This window comes from Ptychodera flava, chromosome 10, assembly GCF_041260155.1.
Source record: "Ptychodera flava strain L36383 chromosome 10, AS_Pfla_20210202, whole genome shotgun sequence".
Taxonomy (NCBI): Eukaryota; Metazoa; Hemichordata; class Enteropneusta; family Ptychoderidae; genus Ptychodera; species Ptychodera flava.
Genome location: NC_091937.1, coordinates 38,961,472 through 38,980,839, shown reverse-complemented (window position 1 = coordinate 38,980,839; position 19,368 = coordinate 38,961,472). Strand labels below are relative to the sequence as shown.

The 19,368-nt window shown below is 39.1% G+C and overlaps 1 protein-coding gene across 1 annotated transcript in view; it reads left to right on the top strand.

Annotated features, from left to right (window-relative positions):
• The first annotated feature begins 934 nt into the window (after window positions 1-934).
• The window catches only part of LOC139142735 (uncharacterized), a 51,340-nt gene continuing 32,906 nt past the window's right edge, over window positions 935-19,368 (top strand). Inside the window, exon 1 of the mRNA XM_070712845.1 lies at window positions 935-1,400. Within this exon, the coding sequence (XP_070568946.1) occupies window positions 1,296-1,400 (105 nt within the window). The 5' untranslated portion in view covers window positions 935-1,295. The remainder of the gene's footprint in view (window positions 1,401-19,368) is intronic.

Below are 19,368 nucleotides of genomic sequence, written 5' to 3'. Positions count from 1 at the left end.
CCGATCAGACAAGTCCAAGATACCCCCTCAGTCCCCATTCATCATCGACCACCCCAAGCGCAGCGAATTATCTTCAGCGGTATCAAATATTCAAAATGACAGATTCTCGTTATTCATCAAATGACTATACTGCCGAAAGCAGGCCATTCCATGACATTGCACATGTAACAAGCCATTGATGAACTACATCACCTCGTTTGATCATGCCATGCATGACGTAGTCGTGACGCAATCCGCAACAGACCCGGAGCCACTGGCATCGGGCCACGATCAAGCGATATACTGTTATTTTATGTACCGTATATATGTTTTCATGTCTCCGGATTTCACTAATAGCGAATGAAAGTGATAGCACACATGTCGCATTGTTGTCGGCTCATTTTTAATCCGCGTGAATTCCATGGCATGCGTTCTCGTGTGTTTCTTTGGCACCCATGTAGCGCGACACGTAGCGATGGTTATTTATGATCGACAGAACGACTTAGTGATAAAGAATAATTGGAACTGCTAGGAAGCTCGATGGAGTAATGAGATCTACTTAACGGGATAATTTCACTGCCACGTACGACTCGTCAGGGAACCGGAATCCATGCCATCTTATAAGTTACTTAAGCCAGACCTCGGTTCGAATTTCGAACTCTGTGGAAAACGTATCGGAATTTCTCCAAGTCTTCAAAATCTGTGTCAATAAAGACATGCGGCGGTACGTCGATCTCCATGAAGTGTAAAAAGAACTCGTGAATTTCGGATACTGAGAACCGGGTTTCTGCTTCTTTCTATCAAAACTCGCCGAAACAACAAGAATCGTTGACCAAAGATAATTACGGTCGTGTCTCACGCGGTAATCAATATTTTCTAAATCACCCAAGAGCGACCCCAACGTCAGACGCTGTTTGTTGCACGTAAGACACGACATCGACAGCAACTAAACTGTGCATTCGTTAGTCTGGTTTGGACCAGGATTCCACTGCCTAGGTATAGACTACTGTGTTTTAATATAGTACACGGTCGGATCCTACCGCAGTCGGGTTCATCAGATCGCGTTCATCAATAAATACGGACCGAGCTGGTTGATTCCGCTTTTCTTCAGAACAAGACGTGCTCGTCACAAAAGTGGCCGGTGCAGCGACGGTGCCACCAAAACTGGCGCATTATCGCGGTCGTCGCCCGGAATCTCCCTAGAGGAAGGAAAGTCTTCGCACATATTTAGGTGACATCGTGCGCAGTTTATAAAGAGGAAGCTGTTACATACCACTGTACAGGTGACCCTTCGTAGAGCGATGAATGCTTGAACAATGGCAAAGTCGCTGCCGATCGCTCGCTGTAAGATTGTCGTCGTTGGAGACCAGTTCTGTGGGAAAACCTTACTTCTCAATTCGTTTGTCAACAAGAAAGGGAGGGTAAGTGTTGTTTGTTTCTGTTGTTAAAACAAATTCCTCGTATGACAAACATTGGTTGTACAGGTGAGTCTCTACGGCGATTGCTGTTTTCATTCCTGTCTGATATTAGGGTATGATATAACTGTGATTGTTCGCCCACATATCAAGTTATATTCCGAAATGACGACACCTGAAGGAACTATTAAAGTACGCTGACGATTTAAGTCAATCGATTCTAATCGCATTATCATTGTTAGGATACGTGGCAGAGCCCGCTGATCAAATATAACGAGCTCAACAAATCTGCTTCTCTCAGCATCACAAATACGTTTGAAGTTGTACATGGTCGGTAGATGGTGACATTTGAAGTTCTCACATTCCCACAGGCCGTCCATCTTCAGTAAAACAGTTACCTATTTGAAATTGTTGAATGAAGTCTTCCGGAGTTATTGAACGCTTGCCCCAACAAAACATGTCAATTTATTTTGAACGTCACTTCCAGCTATTATCGTGTGTGTCAAATGTACTGCCTGATGCGAGAGAGCCCGTTTGCGTTTGTCTCTGCCTGGCGCTGTGTCAGAGAGAGAGAGAGAGAGAGAGAGAGAGAGAGAGAGAGAGAGAGAGAGAGAGAGAGAGAGAGAGAGAGAGAGAGAGAGAGAGAGAGAGAGAGAGAGAGGGAGAGAGAGAGAGAATTCCATAGACTACAAACCTACTTTGTGTGGAAGTTGTTTCCAGTTTAAAGTCCGAACAGATGCTGACAGCTTAATGACTTGTAATGTGTGTAAACATTAACAACATATACATGTACAATAGTTGTTGTTGAGAAACGGAAAAATCATATGATTTGAATGTTAATTGCTAAATATCATGCACAATCAGCGTTGAATCTTGCTCTTCTAAATTCAGTTATTATCAAAGTATACACAAGGATATTTTAGCCAAATTCTGGCTCGTTGTATAGTTATTTGTATAGTGATTTGTCATTGAAGTTAGTTATGCTCGTTCGACAGGATGTCATAGCACGCATGAAATGTTTATACATTAAACTACTTAAAATAGATTCTAAATTCGTCCAGCGCCGAATGGCTGGTCCAGACTGATTCAAGTCCGACCTCGACGAAAATTCTCGCTGTCCAAAATTTTGTGATAACGAACAAAATTTTGATTAATTACGATTAAGATAATATTTTAACTGTCCCTCTATCTCTTTCGATTAATAGTCAAAGTCGTAATCTGCGTGCTTTGACGGAAGAACCGAGCAGGGAAGGTCAAAGGGCATCATATGATCACACTTCTGCCATAGTGACACATTTATCACTGCAGAATTTGTGTTCACTGTTTGGCAAGTGGTAGATAGTTTATAAGTGCATACATGCAATGCGTATTTCGTCTCCAGCATTCCCGATATATCCAAACACGTGACCGGATTTACTTAGATGAATGGCATTCCTTAACAAGGGTGATGTTAAGTTTTCCAACAGACATACGGACATACGCTTAGCTAATCTGTCTTTTCCAGGCCATTGATATGTCGCAAAGTTTATTGGCTGAATGCCAAGGTTTGAGCTGCGCAAAAATGACAAATTCGCTTATCTGCCTTTGTTTTCCCTATGTCCTGGGGGGTCTGTTTGTCGGACGATTCGGTCTTATGATTTAGAACTGAAGTTAAATGATTGATAAATGAAGATATGATGCATAGCAAAGGAATAACATTGAATATTTGCCATAAAATACGCAGGACAAAGTCCAAAGTGTTCGTAATCACACGTTTCGTGGTCAGCGGATGTAAATCAAATTGATGTTGATTTCAGTGGTTGAGATGCAGAATCTGACTATAGTTGTGTTGGCCATAGTCGTCGCAAAATGACGTCTCGACTCAAGGGTATTAAACTCGTTACTCTGTGCGTGGTTTGGTGTTGTGTGTTCGTGGTATGTGGTCATTATTTTCTCATGTGTCTCTGTGTGTGTGTCTCTGTGTGTGTCTGTGTGTGTCTGTGAGAGAAAAAGAGAGAGAGAGAGAGAGAGAGAGAGAGAGAGAGAGAGAGAGAGAGAGAGAGAGAGAAATTTATCTTACCCATGTTGTAGATCCAAACAAATGATACCTTGACTTTCAACAGTAGCTTCCTCTCTCTCTCTCTCTCTCTCTCTCTCTCTCTCTCTCTCTCTCTCTCTCTCTCTCGTTATTTTGGTCTACAGAAAACTTAAACGTTAGACGTGTCTCATGTCAGAACACTCTATAAGAAGTTCTGTCACCATCATTTTATCTTATCACGCCACTCACCATTATTTCTGATGTTAATGCCATCATTGCCGGAAACTCGTCATCGTGGGAATTTGGCTGACAATCCAATAAACGAAGTAATTCATACCAGACATTGATCTATCGCTAGAATAATTTGGCTGGCGTAGTAAATCACAGAGTTAATCTAAATGTATTGCCTATTCGTCAACGCTGAATTAGAGAATTTCAAGCAGAAGCTACAGCGAGCTTACAGTGCTTCTACGATGGCATTCGATAAATTAAGCTATTTTTTGCAAATAGAATTGCAAGTGGGCCATTACTTATCGGTGTAGGGCCGTGCACGTTCTCTTGAGTCGAAATTCCATGGATGCTTGCTATTAGAAACTCCCAATGTCACGATGTTAGCCTCAGGGGGAATACGTAAGGTAATTGGTAATTACCATGGCCTTAGGTGTTCTTATTGCACATGCACTTGAAATGAAATACTCAACTTTGTCAGAGTGCCACTGATATCGTACATCGTAGTAGGTACATTCTCCAATAAGCTTTGATTGAAGTTTTACGCCGAGGAGACGGGAAAGGAAAGCGCTGAATTTACGTGTTACTAGATAGTTGATATGAGAGAGAGAGAGAGAGAGAGAGAGAGAGAGAGAGAGAGAGAGAGAGAGAGAGAGAGAGAGAGAGAGAGAGAGAGAGAGAGAGAGAGAGAGAGAGAGGTTGCTGTTTATGTCACATGTGACAACAGACTAGATCGCACATCCAGCCTGAACATGATGATCGTGAGAAACGTGTTTGTACATAAAAATATGGATCAGTCATGCGCGGGTAATTATTTAGAGTGAACTAGCACTGAACTGTATGAAATAGATTCGTCATAAAGGAAGAGCAGAGTCTAATAAACTATCCGTACATATATGAGCCAAAAGCTTTTCATCAGGTCCAGAAATCCTGCTATTTGATTAGGTCTTTTGGAAATCTTCATCAAGTATTAAAGTCTTCGGAATTCATCAGCAGTGAGTAAAAATATCCCTCATGTCTCGATGAAAAGCAATGTCTTAATATATCATTGCGCCAGATCTAATGGACAGCCGTTATCTTGTTTGGAAGACGACGTTATCTCAGCGGGCGAAGTTTGGCATTGATGCCACATTTTTCACTCCAAGTGTCGATGGAGAATTTCTAGGAGTGATCTAGGGAACGTAAGATACACTTCTTCACTACGGAATTGTCTGATTATCTTTCAAGTCTCGTACAGTAGTGAAGATTTTACGACTTGAATTTTGTGATAATACGTATTTCTTACCATATTTCCATTTCAACTCTACATATCAACGATGCAACGAGGTCAGGGATAACTGCTGAGGTCATCCTGGGGTCACGACGCTTGTCTATGTTGTGTCTTATTCAGCGCGTCCAATTGATAGTTCGACTTGGCCTGTTGCCAAGAGAACGATTTCAAGATATGTTCTCATCCATCGTTCCCTTGCCTTGCACATATTTAGAGTTGTTGGCATGGTTACCGATCAAAAATGGACTCGTATTATTGCGTCGTCAGCAGGTTTGATGACCTCTCTATATCAGGAATTGTTGCTTTTTTCAAACCCGAAACTTAAAATATAGCTTTAGTACCAAGTTGTCTATCGTCTTTCAGTCTCTCAAATCCTCGTGCCTGTCGAACTAAACAACCGATGTTAACCTTATTAACGTTAGTTGGGGAAAAAAACAGAAGAAATAAATTTTCAGTTGGCTGTGCAGGGTACAACTTTGAAAACTGAACTTGTCATCTTACTCTATGCCATATACATCACTGTATTTCAACATTCCCATTTTATTTTCATGTCTGTTGTTGGCTCTTGTGAGCTCAAGAAATAAAATAACCTCAATTGTTTTTTTAAAATTTAAGTTGTTATTTCGTATTACTCTTGTCAGAGATGTGGAATAAGAAACAAACCTATTATATTTTTAGACTTGTCAATCCAATTACAAATCAGAGGGACTGTGTATAAATGTTCCTAGCGTGAATTTGATTTTGAAGATCTCCCTCACTAGGTTCCTATAAAGTACACGGTTTTGTACCTATGAATGTTCTCAAGTGTTAACGACTCATTATAAGTTGATTTGCATAATGAAACAATACTTAGCAATATTCTATGCATTAATGACTACATTTATTTGACGCGTTGGAAGTCAGTTGTATGCTACCAATCACATCGATGTTGTGGATAGTGAGTAATCAAGCTCTCCATCCTGCCGAAGCGCCACGCTCTTAGTTGTACTGTGATAGCACCTCGGTTTTACAAAACCAAATTCTCCACAGTAGCTATTGCCCATTAAGTTATCTCCTATGGGCAGGTGTCAACTGCTGTACAACAATTAAGCCCCCTTTCAAAATGCTTCATACGACGGTGCGGTATACTCCCATTAAATTTACGAAAGCCCTATTTGTCGTAAAGTAGATATATGGTTTGAATTGCACGCATGGTCAAGGTCGCAGAAAGATTACTTCAGCTCAAACACGGACAGAGGGAAATTTACAGGTGGAATTCAACGGCACATAAGGCTGAAAATAATCGTGTTTCAACAAGGGGCTTTTTTGCTTTAAATTTTTGCTGAGATTCAAAGGAAACGGAAAAAAGTGATATATTTACGTGTTATTTTTGAAAATGCGAAATATGTCTAGAATCAGTTTGGCTGAGTTTACTGGAATTTGCTTTCTTGTCCCATACAGACACGGATATGCTTGAGTTATTCATACATTTACAAAGTTAATGGCATAATTATTCTCGTGTATTCTAATCATCGATTTTTTTTCACATTTTCTCGTCGTTAAAATACCTATCTGATAACCCTTTGACATGAAATGCATTTCTTTGCAGTGCTTCATGCTACAATTCACCCATCGATATTCACGACGCGCCATCAGTCTAGCTGAATGTATACTTTGATTTATTAAATCTGTACCATATTGACTGTTCGCTCGTGTGATTTGTATGTGGACGAGCAGAATACAAGACAACCAGTCCATTCACCTATTGCACAATGTAGAACAATAGTCCCTTTCTTCCAGTATGACGTCCCTGAGTTGATAAAATAACTTCATTTTATCATGTACCGCAGGTTAACTGTCCTCAGTACAAGAATTGAAATAAATTGTCGACATTTCTGATGGCCACATTTTCTGATAGATTGTCTTACTTCTCCTAGATACAGAGAAGTGCATTTGATACAAACTTTGAGTCGGAGTCGACTGCTTATTGTAAGCCGATGGATTTTTGACCTTCTTTTGAAGATGTACACGCCAACACTGGCAATCAGTTGTGTCTATTATCCGCTATACCGAAATTAATAACATGTCTTTGTTCCGGCAACATACACCCTGGCCTGGGACAGACGGACAGACAATGTAGACAAGTGGATGGGCGGACATACGGGTCGATCAATCGACAGTAATTAGTGAAGATGGTCAGACTCAAATTGTTGAAGGAAGCAGGGAAGAATATTAAGTGACAAAAACCAACAAAGAAATGTCCTAGAGAAAAGAGTCCCATTACACGAAGCTTGAACATTCGAAGACGGTCTATCTAGATGTGATACCGTAACCGAAAGTTACAGCCTCTGATCTTGCGGCAGCTAACTTTTACATCATCCGTAACACTTAGCAATATGTTTACTTTTAAGAAAGGTGTATAAATACAGCTGTCGGGCATGCTCACCGCACAGCACTGTAGATTTCCCATAATTCATTATGATTCGTATCCTCGGAGATTCCCCAGAGAAGTCTACCATGTCTCCCATGTGTAGACAAATTCATAGACTACTTATAAAAATTCTGAAAACGTACTTTTAAGGACACCATTTTTCTCAATTCTCATTTTAAATGATTTGGAAAATTATGCAAGATTGACACGTGACATGTCCGACATGACTTCAGACATATCCAGTTTTCGAGCAGTTCAATATTGTCGTGGTAATTTTTGTGAATGCGGTTGCAATATACAAGTTGTTTGCATCAGGCCAATGTAAGGTACAGACATAGCAAAAAATTTGGCCAAATATATGACTCTTGGTTGGGTCATTCACTGAAGTCTTGGAAAAAAATGCCAGTTTTACTTTTGATCCAATTCTATTTTCAGTCACTACCACCGCACTATATTTGTATGCATCCGCTTTTAAAAAGACGAACTACATTCGGTATAATCCTACTACCACTTGACGTTGTGTTGTTGTTGTCGGCAAAGATTATAGGCTCGGATGACCTCGGGTCCGTATTTGCAGAAGACAGGTTGACAAACCCCTCTGATGTGACTAACTTTGAGGTCACCTCTGGCTAAGACCTGATCAGCTATAGGCATCAGAAGATCAGAGCATGCTTGCTCAATTAGAAATTTATTATTACATCCATGCATATCGTTAAATATGTATAAAATTGACATTTAAAATGTAAAAAAGGTATGTGAGTAGTTTGACTCCTCAAACTATAGGAATTCGTTAAACATTACTCTTGTATTTGTCTATCAGACCAAGTTTGACAGCGAGCTTCTCCTCAACGCAGCGACGTTTCGGGCACGGTTCATCATCGGGCCGGGGGCCCAACGCAGACCACAGGCCACAAAGCTTCATGCTGTTCCCCTTCTTTACTTCCCGACACCTTTCTCTGAACTTCATTAAGCTTTGCCCACCATTAACAACAACCCTTTCTCGTATGTATGTTTAGATGAAGGAAAGCTAGGGACTCACTTTTCATATGGAGCGGAAACTTAACCCTTTGGAAGGCTGTTTTAAGGCTATTCTCAGTCAGGTCTCATAAAGAGAAGTTAAATTATGTTCATCCGTAAGACTTTTTATTAAAGAGCGTCAGTGAATAAACCTTGGGGAAAATTGTATTCTCTCAACAGATACACTGAGATCGAATAATGCCAAATCGTATGTTTATGGTAACATGTAACCATAACAACCATGGATTGAACTTACAATCATTATGTTACTTTTGACAGCAAGCTGCAATTATACTATAGACTCTGTTGCCATTCTATAGACTCTAAAGCCATACAAATATGAATCGTTAAGTGTTCTGACGTGATGCCGAATGGTTCGTGAATGATGCACATGATTCGTCCTGACACGGGTGCTGACACAAGGCATATACATAGTAGGGAAACGTTTCAATGCTATCGCGATGTCTAAACTCAAAGCAAGAAGTCGAGTATGTTGGCTGAACATATCCGACTTCATGCTTCGTGTATATCTTATCGGCCACAGGGTCGGTAGTCACTAGTCTTCAAAAGAGTTTCAAGGTTGGGACAATGCGTAAGAATGTTTCATTCGACAAGTCGAGCGTGACTGTAATCACTCACTAGTTAGTAGTTGAGCTTGCTAATAAAGATTTCACATGGGTCACGCTGAAGCAGAACGCGGAGAAAGCTTGAACGAAGAAGGAATTAACTTGATGAATTATTGACTTGAATCCTGTGAAACGAGATTTTCGTTCTTCTTCGTTCTTCATCGTTTCATGACGGTTTCAAACTAACCCATACCGTTAAACCTACAGTTGAAGGTACACGTAATATTGCACACTAAGGGAAAAAATAAATTGTGCTCTTCCGATAACATTGTTTTCAAAAATAGGGTAGGTAGGTTAGCAGGAATTTTTTTCCAAAATATTTTTATTTTTAAATATGCATTTTTCAGGGTTTCAGGGTCATCAAACACTGGCCACAACATTTCCAGAAAAATGTATCATACATATAAAAGGAAAAAAACATAAAAGACATCCTCATTCAAGCAAAAATCAAATGCAAAGTAAGAACGCGTGATTTTACGGGTTTTTTTCTTTCTTTTTTTTGCTTCCGTGTTTACGTAGCTCTAAAAAAAGTTTAGAGTGGGCAGGTAAAAAATAAGTTAGGTCGGGTTATCGGAACAGCACAATTTTTTGTTCGGTCTAATCATTCGGTATGGACTTCGTCCCTTTTTTCCATTGTATGTACCAGTACAACAATAACGGTGCTGTTCTACCAATCTAATATAGACGTGCCATTTAGGACGTGGTTCACAGAATGTTAAATTTTCCTTCAAAAAATAAGGAAGCCGATAACAGAGCTTTTGTTGATGAAGTGATTTGTTGAATTACAGTGATTTAAAGTGATCGTCAACTCTTCTAACAGATCGACTCTTTGAGAATTCAATCGGGAACCAGCACTAGTCTTATCGAAACATACTTTGACATACCAGTAAGTGATATGTAAATGGCAGGACGCCCTTGGCGGCAAAACAAACAGATACAGGAAAACCCCTGTGGGTTGTCGCTAATCGGACATACGTTTAATCTTTGGTACGTGCTAAATGTCCTGTAATGTGTCGATGACGTTTGAACAGACGAATCGATAAATGAATTATAGACGAATGAAATACAGCAGATTTAGACTATGTGGCAATATGGGGATAATATCTAATATATAGTTATTGTTCAATTAGTTTATCACATTCGTCCGATAAGGTATATCGACACACACACTGTATTAGCCTTGCCAGCACAATAACATTGTTCACAATATATGCAATTTTAACTGTCAAAGCAGCAATGCTGGCCTGGATTCATTTTAGCTTTTCAATAATCAGACATTACCTACATACAGACATACCACGCTATGTATATCGCCATGGTTTATTTGAGTAGAACATTAATTTTTGTTTTACACACAAGATAAAGGCTGCGGCAAATGGAACTTTAAGTCCACAGTTAGAAAATATTTCAAATCTGACGAAAGACCTTACTAAGAGATTTTCAACAGCGACATAGTATTGAAGATATGTAGTGCCCTAGCTCTTTACCAAATTAATATACTCTAATATTTTCCTTTGGTGAGATCGCTTTCAAAGCAGCGAAAAACGTATATCTGTCTACTGAAATAATCGCCTTACTAACTTGAAAAATGTGTATGATGTCATTCGAAAACGGCTTTAACGTCACATGGAGCAGATGCGACATACATTTTGAGCGTCTGAGGAATTCAGGCGGATTTAAAAGCCATCTTAATGTTATGAGGAATTTCAGAGAAGGCTTTGCTAAAGCCATTTCTACGTAATCCGGGCTGAAGTGCTCTTTCGCTGAAGAGCGTAATTTTGGAAGTTACAGCTTTCCGTATGAATACGAAATATTACATTTTACACTAAAAGTGCAATGGTGCTTTCGTACAAATTGAAAATGTAATAGGATGTTGAAAACGTGTCGAAATCCATTCGCATATTTCGCATACAATCAAAGTCACGGCACATTGACGTAGATCTTCCCTTTCAGCGTGGGATATACTACGTGTAGAATCCATATTAGGACGACACATCATACTCGGAATACGGGTCAACAGAATTCATATCGACAAGAGAAAATTTCAGACGCCATCAAGTCTGAGCATCTGTTTTGCTGTTCCTAACATGTATGCTTGTAACGGTGTAACACCATATCTGTATTAGGTTGAGTCTCTCGGTATTGAACAGCGAGATGAATATTTCAAACTTTATGAGGAATGGCAGAACCTTTGGGACAATCAGCCCCACTTTTTAAGGTCAAGAAGCGTTCTACATTACACTGAAATCTTAGTCTTCGAAAAGGATTACAGTACATCATGCAACTCCAAGTCACACCAAAAGACGCTGTAGCTTTGTTCAACACAAGTCTCTGAGAAATTACACTGTAACTTCCCAAAATGCTGTGCAATTTTATTTGTTTATTTATTTATTTATTTATTTGTTTATTTATTTATTCATTTACTTCAATATATTTAGGCTACATTATATTCTTTCTGTGTATCGTAACTTTCATAGTAAATGAGAAGGTAAGGGCAGCTCCAGTAACCACGAAATTGTTCAGTAATTTGGGCTATAAAATATGGATATATTGTGGTTCTACTCCCTTACCATTTGAGCACTAAAGTCAATTTTTGTAGCCTTTATAAATTATGATGCAGACCATTTCGTCAGATCTTGACTATTTGTTTCGGATTTTCCCGAAATGTTGATAAAACTAGTAGACGATAAAAAGTTATGCCCCTTTGATGTAAAATTATCAGAACAGTTACAGAAAGAGTCATAAAAAATGATGAAATGTTGCACCAAAATTTAGGCGGGAAAATGACTGCACTCGAAGGGTTAACCATGTTGACACACACACTATCTGATAATGCATCACCAGTTCACGTGCAGCGCGAACTCATGAGTTTCAGTTTTGCTGACATTGTTCAACCTCGATAGAATGGTTCGATAACTTCAATACAACCCGCCTGCATGTGTATCGTATATGCCAGAAGCTATTTGAGTAAATTAAGCTACATCGTATTATCAGTCTACTCACATTGTGTCATTTTGATCTGACATGGATTTTATTGGAGTTTGATATTGGTGTACGGAGCAACACAGTCGACCACACACATCATCAAAGATGAATTATTACCGACATTTGAATTTGAGGTTTTATTACAGATATTTCCACGTGTGCCTGGCGCCAATGTCAAGTCCAAAACAAATATATTTGCCACCGATAGACAAGGGCACAATAGTCGTGTATCAAGTCACGGACGAAGAAAACACAGTGTTTCTTTGAACTTCAGACCATGGCATCTAGAGTTTCAAAATGAGGTTTAACCTCCTTAATACAACATCAAACAGTAGTTTTATACTGTCATTGTTTGTTTGCGGTCATTTGGATACCAAAGTAGGCGAATATGATATTCCATGATTTAAATGAGTGGTTACAACTTGATCGTTCCAAGTTTGCTTATACAAATATTTTTTCTAATCTTAAACACAACACACAGGTTCGATTTCACGGCGTCAGTTTCAATTTGCGTTTTCTATTATAGTTTCGAAGCAGTAAAATCAGTCTCCTTACAAAGCTGTTGACACTGAGATAGGAAATCGGACATGCGTGTTGCGTTCATCTTCTCAGTACACCGATATCAAACTCCAACAAACTCACTGTCAGATCAAATCAAATTGACACCAAAGTAAGATGAATGATATGCGATGTAGCTTCATTTACTCAAATTGCTTCTGGCAGACACGATACTCACGCCGATTACGCATGAATCGGTCAGACGTTTAAAACATTCCTTGCATGGGATGAAAGACTGTTTGACGTCAAATGTTGACGGAACAGTCTTTGTTATCTCCCTTTAAGACAATGAAACATACTCCTTCAAGCCTAACTTTCTTATACATGCCGTCACGTGATATAGTTTGTCCCTGTTTTGATTAATATGTCTTGATAACTTTCTTTTATTTCATTTTTTGTAAAAATGACGCATTCTCTCAGAATTATTGTCACAATAATTGATAGCGAGCATAAACCAGACAATAACGATAAATATTAAAACATTAATATAGAAACATGAACGATACTCGATAGACACTGCTTCTATCACCCTGAGGCAAATAATCTACACAAGCGTACGCTTAAGGTAGTATGCGTCTTGAAAGTGAAAGACTTAAACTTTTGCTCAAACTCTCCTCACTGAAATTTTCAATTATTCTCAATTACCAAATCAAGAAAAACAATCAGGAGTCATCGTGCAAAGTTTTATACTAGAGAAACTAATTACTTAACATTTACCGGTATTTGAATTTCCAAATTTCCATCACTTTGTAAAGTCGGTAGGAAAAACATAATTTTCGATTTTCGAAAAGCTTCTAAGCGAGCCCCCACAAGCGGTAAACCAGGAAAGATCTGTAAAAATTTGAGAGTCCGAAAATCTGTCCTCGAGGCACATTGTACCTATTTTCAAGTACTGGGCAAGTGGGATATTAGCACGTTGTAATTTGTCTGTTTTCTCAGTTGCAGGTTTTAGCAGGTGCAGTCAAATAGAGTGAAATCAACATTACCAGCACAATGAGGACCTTTCAAGTTGTAAAGTTTAACTGTTTCCCATTTATATTGCAAATGTGATTCTCCATTACAGTCGGACGATGGAAACGCGAGACATTTAAACTCCATAAAAGTGTATATAGCTCATTACTTAGCGAGCGATACAATGTCATTAATCATGGCATTATTTCAAAGCCGTGTGCTATTCAAGATAGAGCCGTGTGTTTACTAGCGGTGAGTCTCTCTAGAATGCGAGTGTGGACAACCGAAACGGCCTTCCGTCGAATGTCACTGGCTTGTCGATCAGTTTGACTGGTCAGCTGGTAAGAAGAATGCATGTCGGCTTTGTTGACAGGAATGCTTTCTTGAATCCTCCGTTAAGAGGTTTTGAAAAAAGACCGAGGAAAGCTACTGGAGAGAGAAATACCCTCAGTGATACTTGTCACAGGCTATTTAGCAGATATGGGTCTGATGGCTTACAGATCTCTGTGGAGCTCTGAAGCCGCCTTAATTCATTACCAACTTTTTGGCTCTTCACCCCATGACAGCAGATGCCATTTACTTACTTCATCGTTTTTGCAAAATAAGCCTAGTTCTCAGAAGATCCCTGTCCAGATCTTTCCTCTCAATTGTCATCTTTACGCTGTCTAGCTTTAACAGAATTAAAGAGATATTGTTATTTCACAAGCCTGGCCATCGCTATCTAGCCATAAATATTAATGTTTCCCAATCGAGTGAAGTTTTGGAGGGCAGACAATGCAGATGTAGGGTAGAGACCAAAGCGTTGAGTCCTGCATCATGTATCCAAGCACGTAGGGCAACGTCGCAAAATCACAAAGACATGTTTTTGTTGATTCATATAATCTGTGAATCAATAGGACAAGCAATCAGACGATAGTGGTACGTGCGGAGGTCACAGTCGATGAGGGATATATCGTTTATTGTTGGCATACAACTCACTTTAGGATCTGACCTGTAGATAATCGGTCATTGAACCCTCACTTTGTCGGACTTTTCTGACCTTATTCGGTTTGATTACAGTATGCCTTTCTTAGCGATAATAAAAACCCCAAATGCGTGTATAGAGATTGATTCATGCTATACGATGGACAATACACAAGTAGTGAGTCTGTACTCTGTCCTGACATTTCGACATCATTTTGGGAATAGCTGAATCTGAAATGTTTGGTCTTCAAACTAAAATATTTTCACATGGACTGTTTCCAACGACATTGTTTAATTTTCTTTCAAAACCCATGTTCTTTTAATAAGTCTACATGGTCTATGATCACACTATGATTAATCTACTGTGTATTCTTGGACTGGAAATGTTAGCGATGCAATATAACGGATCAAGATGGCAGTATTTTTTAATACACCTGCAAACCCTCCGATGTGATTCGTTAATTTCCGACCACGTGGTATGAATTATTGTAACGCTGATATGTGCAAAGAGCAAGTTACCAGTGCACAGTTTCCGCAACTGTTAACCGATTGACAGTTCGGCAAAACTGTTGACTTGTTAAGTTTGAAATTGTCGACTACGCAGGCGTAATTTCTAGAATCCTTGCAGAAGATGACAGTGTCGTCTGCAACTGAAACGACGTGACTGATGATGAGTGATGAACTTTTTGTGTTACAAAATGCATAAATTTGTCCGTTAAGAGCATACGTTTTTCCCCTTGGGCTTGAGAGCCGCCCAAAACAGTATGTTTCTCTCGGTCTACGGCCTCGTGAAATAGACCGTTTTGGGGCGACTCCAAGGCCTTCGGACAACAAATTTATGCTGTTACCCTCATGGCCAGTCAATATGTGTATACTGTCACCTGTCTTTGACCGTTAATGTTGCTATTTTGTCTCCGGAAAACTTGGCTACACCCTCCTTACGGTAGAAATCAGCGCTAGTCTGAGGGCGCTTTTAATGGTGTATACATCTATACCATCTGAAGTAATGCTTGAATTGTGCGAAAGCTTAGGTCCAGTATTTCCAGTGCCCCCCCCCCCCGACATTGCCAAAATAAGTCTGGTTAAATTATATTCGCAAGGTTGAGATGCATGGAGACCGAAGCATGGTCAAAAGAGTTTATGGAAATAAGTAACTACAGTTCACAATACCTTGGAGAGGAACATTTGCCGTAAATAGTAGTAGGTTTCGTCATTAACAGGGCTTGCATATTTCATCGTTCATTTAATGAGGTATTTGTGGACTTGTAGGTATTTTATAATCCCCAAAGTAGCAATGTCATTTTAATGAGTAAATGTATGAGCAAATGTCCTCAAGCGCAGCTTTTGTGGTTTTTGTGGTGCGCGATCGTAAGGGAGTCATAAATATGGGCGTTCTGTCCCCTTACAAGGACGTAGTAAATATGCTGCTCTCTATATCTTTAATGAGGTCAGTGTACTTTGTGTTCTAAGCCATATGCTTGTAGTTTGAATTATGATGAATTAAATGACGTCACATTAAGATTTATGTAGCATATAGTCCCATAACTCCAAAATGTGGCCATTTTATTCGGCAATTGTCTCAGTAAGAGACCATATGTCGACGTCATCGAGAAACAGAGGTCTGTGGTAAATTGTAAGGTGTAACATTACGTGCCAAAATTAACTCAACACCCGTTCCGAGTGCAGTAACCCCTGTCACTTAAGACTTGGTATAGTTTTATTGGCGATTAGGACCTAAACAATGCTTGAAACAACGTTCAAAATGTGTAGTGCACGTATGGTGCAAAGATCTATACATATTCTTTGATTATATAATCACATTTATATAACGAATAGTAGAGAAATGTCTGAGTTAGCCTAAGCCTAATCGAATAAAATAAAGACAACAACGTATTATTTCTTCAATGGAACAAGCAGGAACATCGATTTTATCTGTTATCATATATGAAATCTGACACTCCTAATATTGAGAAAGAGCTTTCTTAGGTTAAATGAAGACGTCAAATTCGACTTCTATCAAGCAGTACACGTATCTGGGTTAGTACAATTTCAATTTTACGCCTAGTGGTTAGACTCAACAAATAGATGATCGTTAAAGAACGTAGTACTCTCATAACTTTTTTTCGGCTCAGAAACGCACAGGCTGTTGTTGAAGCTTATAAGCATTACTTTTAGATTGTCGTTTGAAAACAGTGAAAAGTAGTGTTTTGGTAAATGTGGCGCTTCGAACAATCATTTAGCAAGACATATTTATCCATATGCTCGGCGCAGTTCTGTACCGTGCAAACGATAACATAGCCTATACGATGTGGAGAATGTTGTACGTGTCCAGTCATTGCTACTGTCTAGACTATGTCATTCCAGGGTGACGCGTTCCATGGATGTAATCATCAAGCATAAACTCAGGGCTTATATTTACTCATAGCTTACATTCACCCACGAAAAGACCACGCAGAACGGTGTTTTGTGATCAGAATAGTTGGACCCCACTCAGTTTTAGCTCTAGGAATTGACATTTGCCATAGCGTGTCGGTTCCATATTGCTACCATATGGTTGCTCTTAGAAAAAGTATATTTTATTAAATATCTTCACAAATGCCGGAGATAATAAAGTAATCGAGACAAAACATCAGCTTGGATATTTTACGACAAAATACATAATGATATTCATGCTGAACAATAGGTACGACTGTCACTCAAATTTCTACTACACTGCCCTCAATTATGACACTGGTGCAATCCTGGGTGAAACTTAAACTAGACCAAAATTCATTATTGTGGTTGACAATTTTGAAGAATTAAAGGGATAGCTACAGCTTTTGAGAGTATTTCTATTGATTTTGTTCTTAGAAATAAGTTCATTTCTTCTTCTTGTTCTCATCTTCTTCTTGCTCTCACCGGATTTGCAGGAAGACAAAGTCTTCCCCTTGCTAACTCCATGCACACAGTGAGACTGTTGCAGCTGGCAAAATGTCAACCGTGGTGTGCCATGGTCATGATAAACTGTTCTCCGTACGCGGTGTTATATTAAGTTGCTATTACCAAGCGAATGTTAATCTTGGCCAAAATTAAGTCGCAAACAAAACAATATGGGACTTCCAACACATACAAGTTATGTAAACAAGTTGAATACTTAATATTTTAACATGATGCTGACAGTGAGTAAAACAAGAAGCTATATTTTACAAACACAACAAAAGGTAATGGCCAATACATCAATGGTTAATGCTCCGGCACATAATCGTCGTCTTTGTTACAGCTAACCTTTGAACTGCTCACTGCACTGATCTTTACAATCGAGAATGGGTTCTCTTTTAGTTTTCAACATACATTAAAGTTTACGAAATGCTTTTGGAAACCAGCTGTTTACGGCTGGCTTGCCAGATTAGGCAAAGGAGCTCAAGCTAAAAGTACTATTCTGTTTTTGAAAGTGAACTCTTAGAATTTTGAATGAAAATGGTATCCTTGACCGGATGGGCTCAGATGTTTACCCCTCCGGGAAGTTTCCCTTCGCTGCAGACTTAGATGAAGGGCTGTCCTCCGGGACTAGCAGTACTCGTGTATTGCACATGTTATTTTCTCTGTTAGATCCTTGGATGAGATAACAGTCAAGTTTTCAACACGCTAACCATTACAGCAATTATACATGGCGACTCCCTGCAGGTCGAAAAGTCACGTGATACAGTGTGAAGGAGACGAGAATTTCTGGGTACATGCCTGTAGCGTTACTTCATGCACGATGGAGCCATACTGACGACAGAACTGATAATCGTTCTAGACATGCAAATGACAAGACAGACTCGCTGAAAGGTTGAGAGTTGACATCTGAGACGTCACGGTAGAACTCATTTGCGTCAATGTACATCTAATTTTCATAGCTTCGATTTCCCAGCTTTCCTTGTGAGAAGTTACGGAAAGGCCTGGATTCCTAGACTTCACGTGATTGATAATATGATCAATCACCAATCTCAAGGAAAACAGAAAATTTACTTGCAATATTTCCAAAGGTCGAAAATAGGTCATGTTGCGTTAATTATGAAAACAGTTTCATATTTTGACTATTCATGCAGAACGGACAGATTGTCAAGTCGTTACGTGGAACCAACATCGAAACATAACTAGGCAATATTATGCACTCGGCATTTTATTCTGGCATGACGAAAAAAAATTGCAGTTTCTCAGGACTACTCAATAGCAAGAATAACATGCAATGATAAGTCATGCCAATGGTAGTATACGCATCTAAATAGATACTTTAATTTTCTTTGCTTTATATGAATGACATTGTGTACGTGACTATTATATCTTGAACGTGTTAATGTTCTTGGTGCTCAGTAACAACTTCTTATCGTCATCCGCTGCTAAATTTTACCAGCCAGGAAAATACGTCATATTTTTCTTGCGTCACTTCAGCATCCTACCGAAAATAAGATTAATTTCCATATTAATGTTGTGTGGGTCAACTAAATTCTTGACACCAGAGTCGCTACATGAACATTTTTCGTGATTGTACGTCAAACCAAACTGTGCATTAAAATGAATTAAAATAAATAACCCGATAGCTATGGCATATTTTCCCACTAGCGAAGGCACTCAGCGTTCTATTGACTCTCATACAGTCATTGAATTTTCCTTTTAAAAGGCCAATTTCTCTTGTCATTCATTCTTAAATCGTTTTTGAAAATGACTGTACGTAATTTTATTTGTTCAGCTTTGACGTAAGGTCCGAAGTCAATTATTTTCCGAATTATGTGTAAAGGGTGCTACGATCCGCGCTGAGCTGTTTGACGTAAAAGTGACTATAGCAGAACCAACCTCTCTCTCTCTCTCTCTCTCTCTCTCTCTCTCTCTCTCTCTCTCTCTCTCTCTCTCTCGTTTTAACCTCAAACGCTGCCAATTAGCAGATAACTTAGAATCAAGACCTCATAATCCAATAATATAATCAAGCA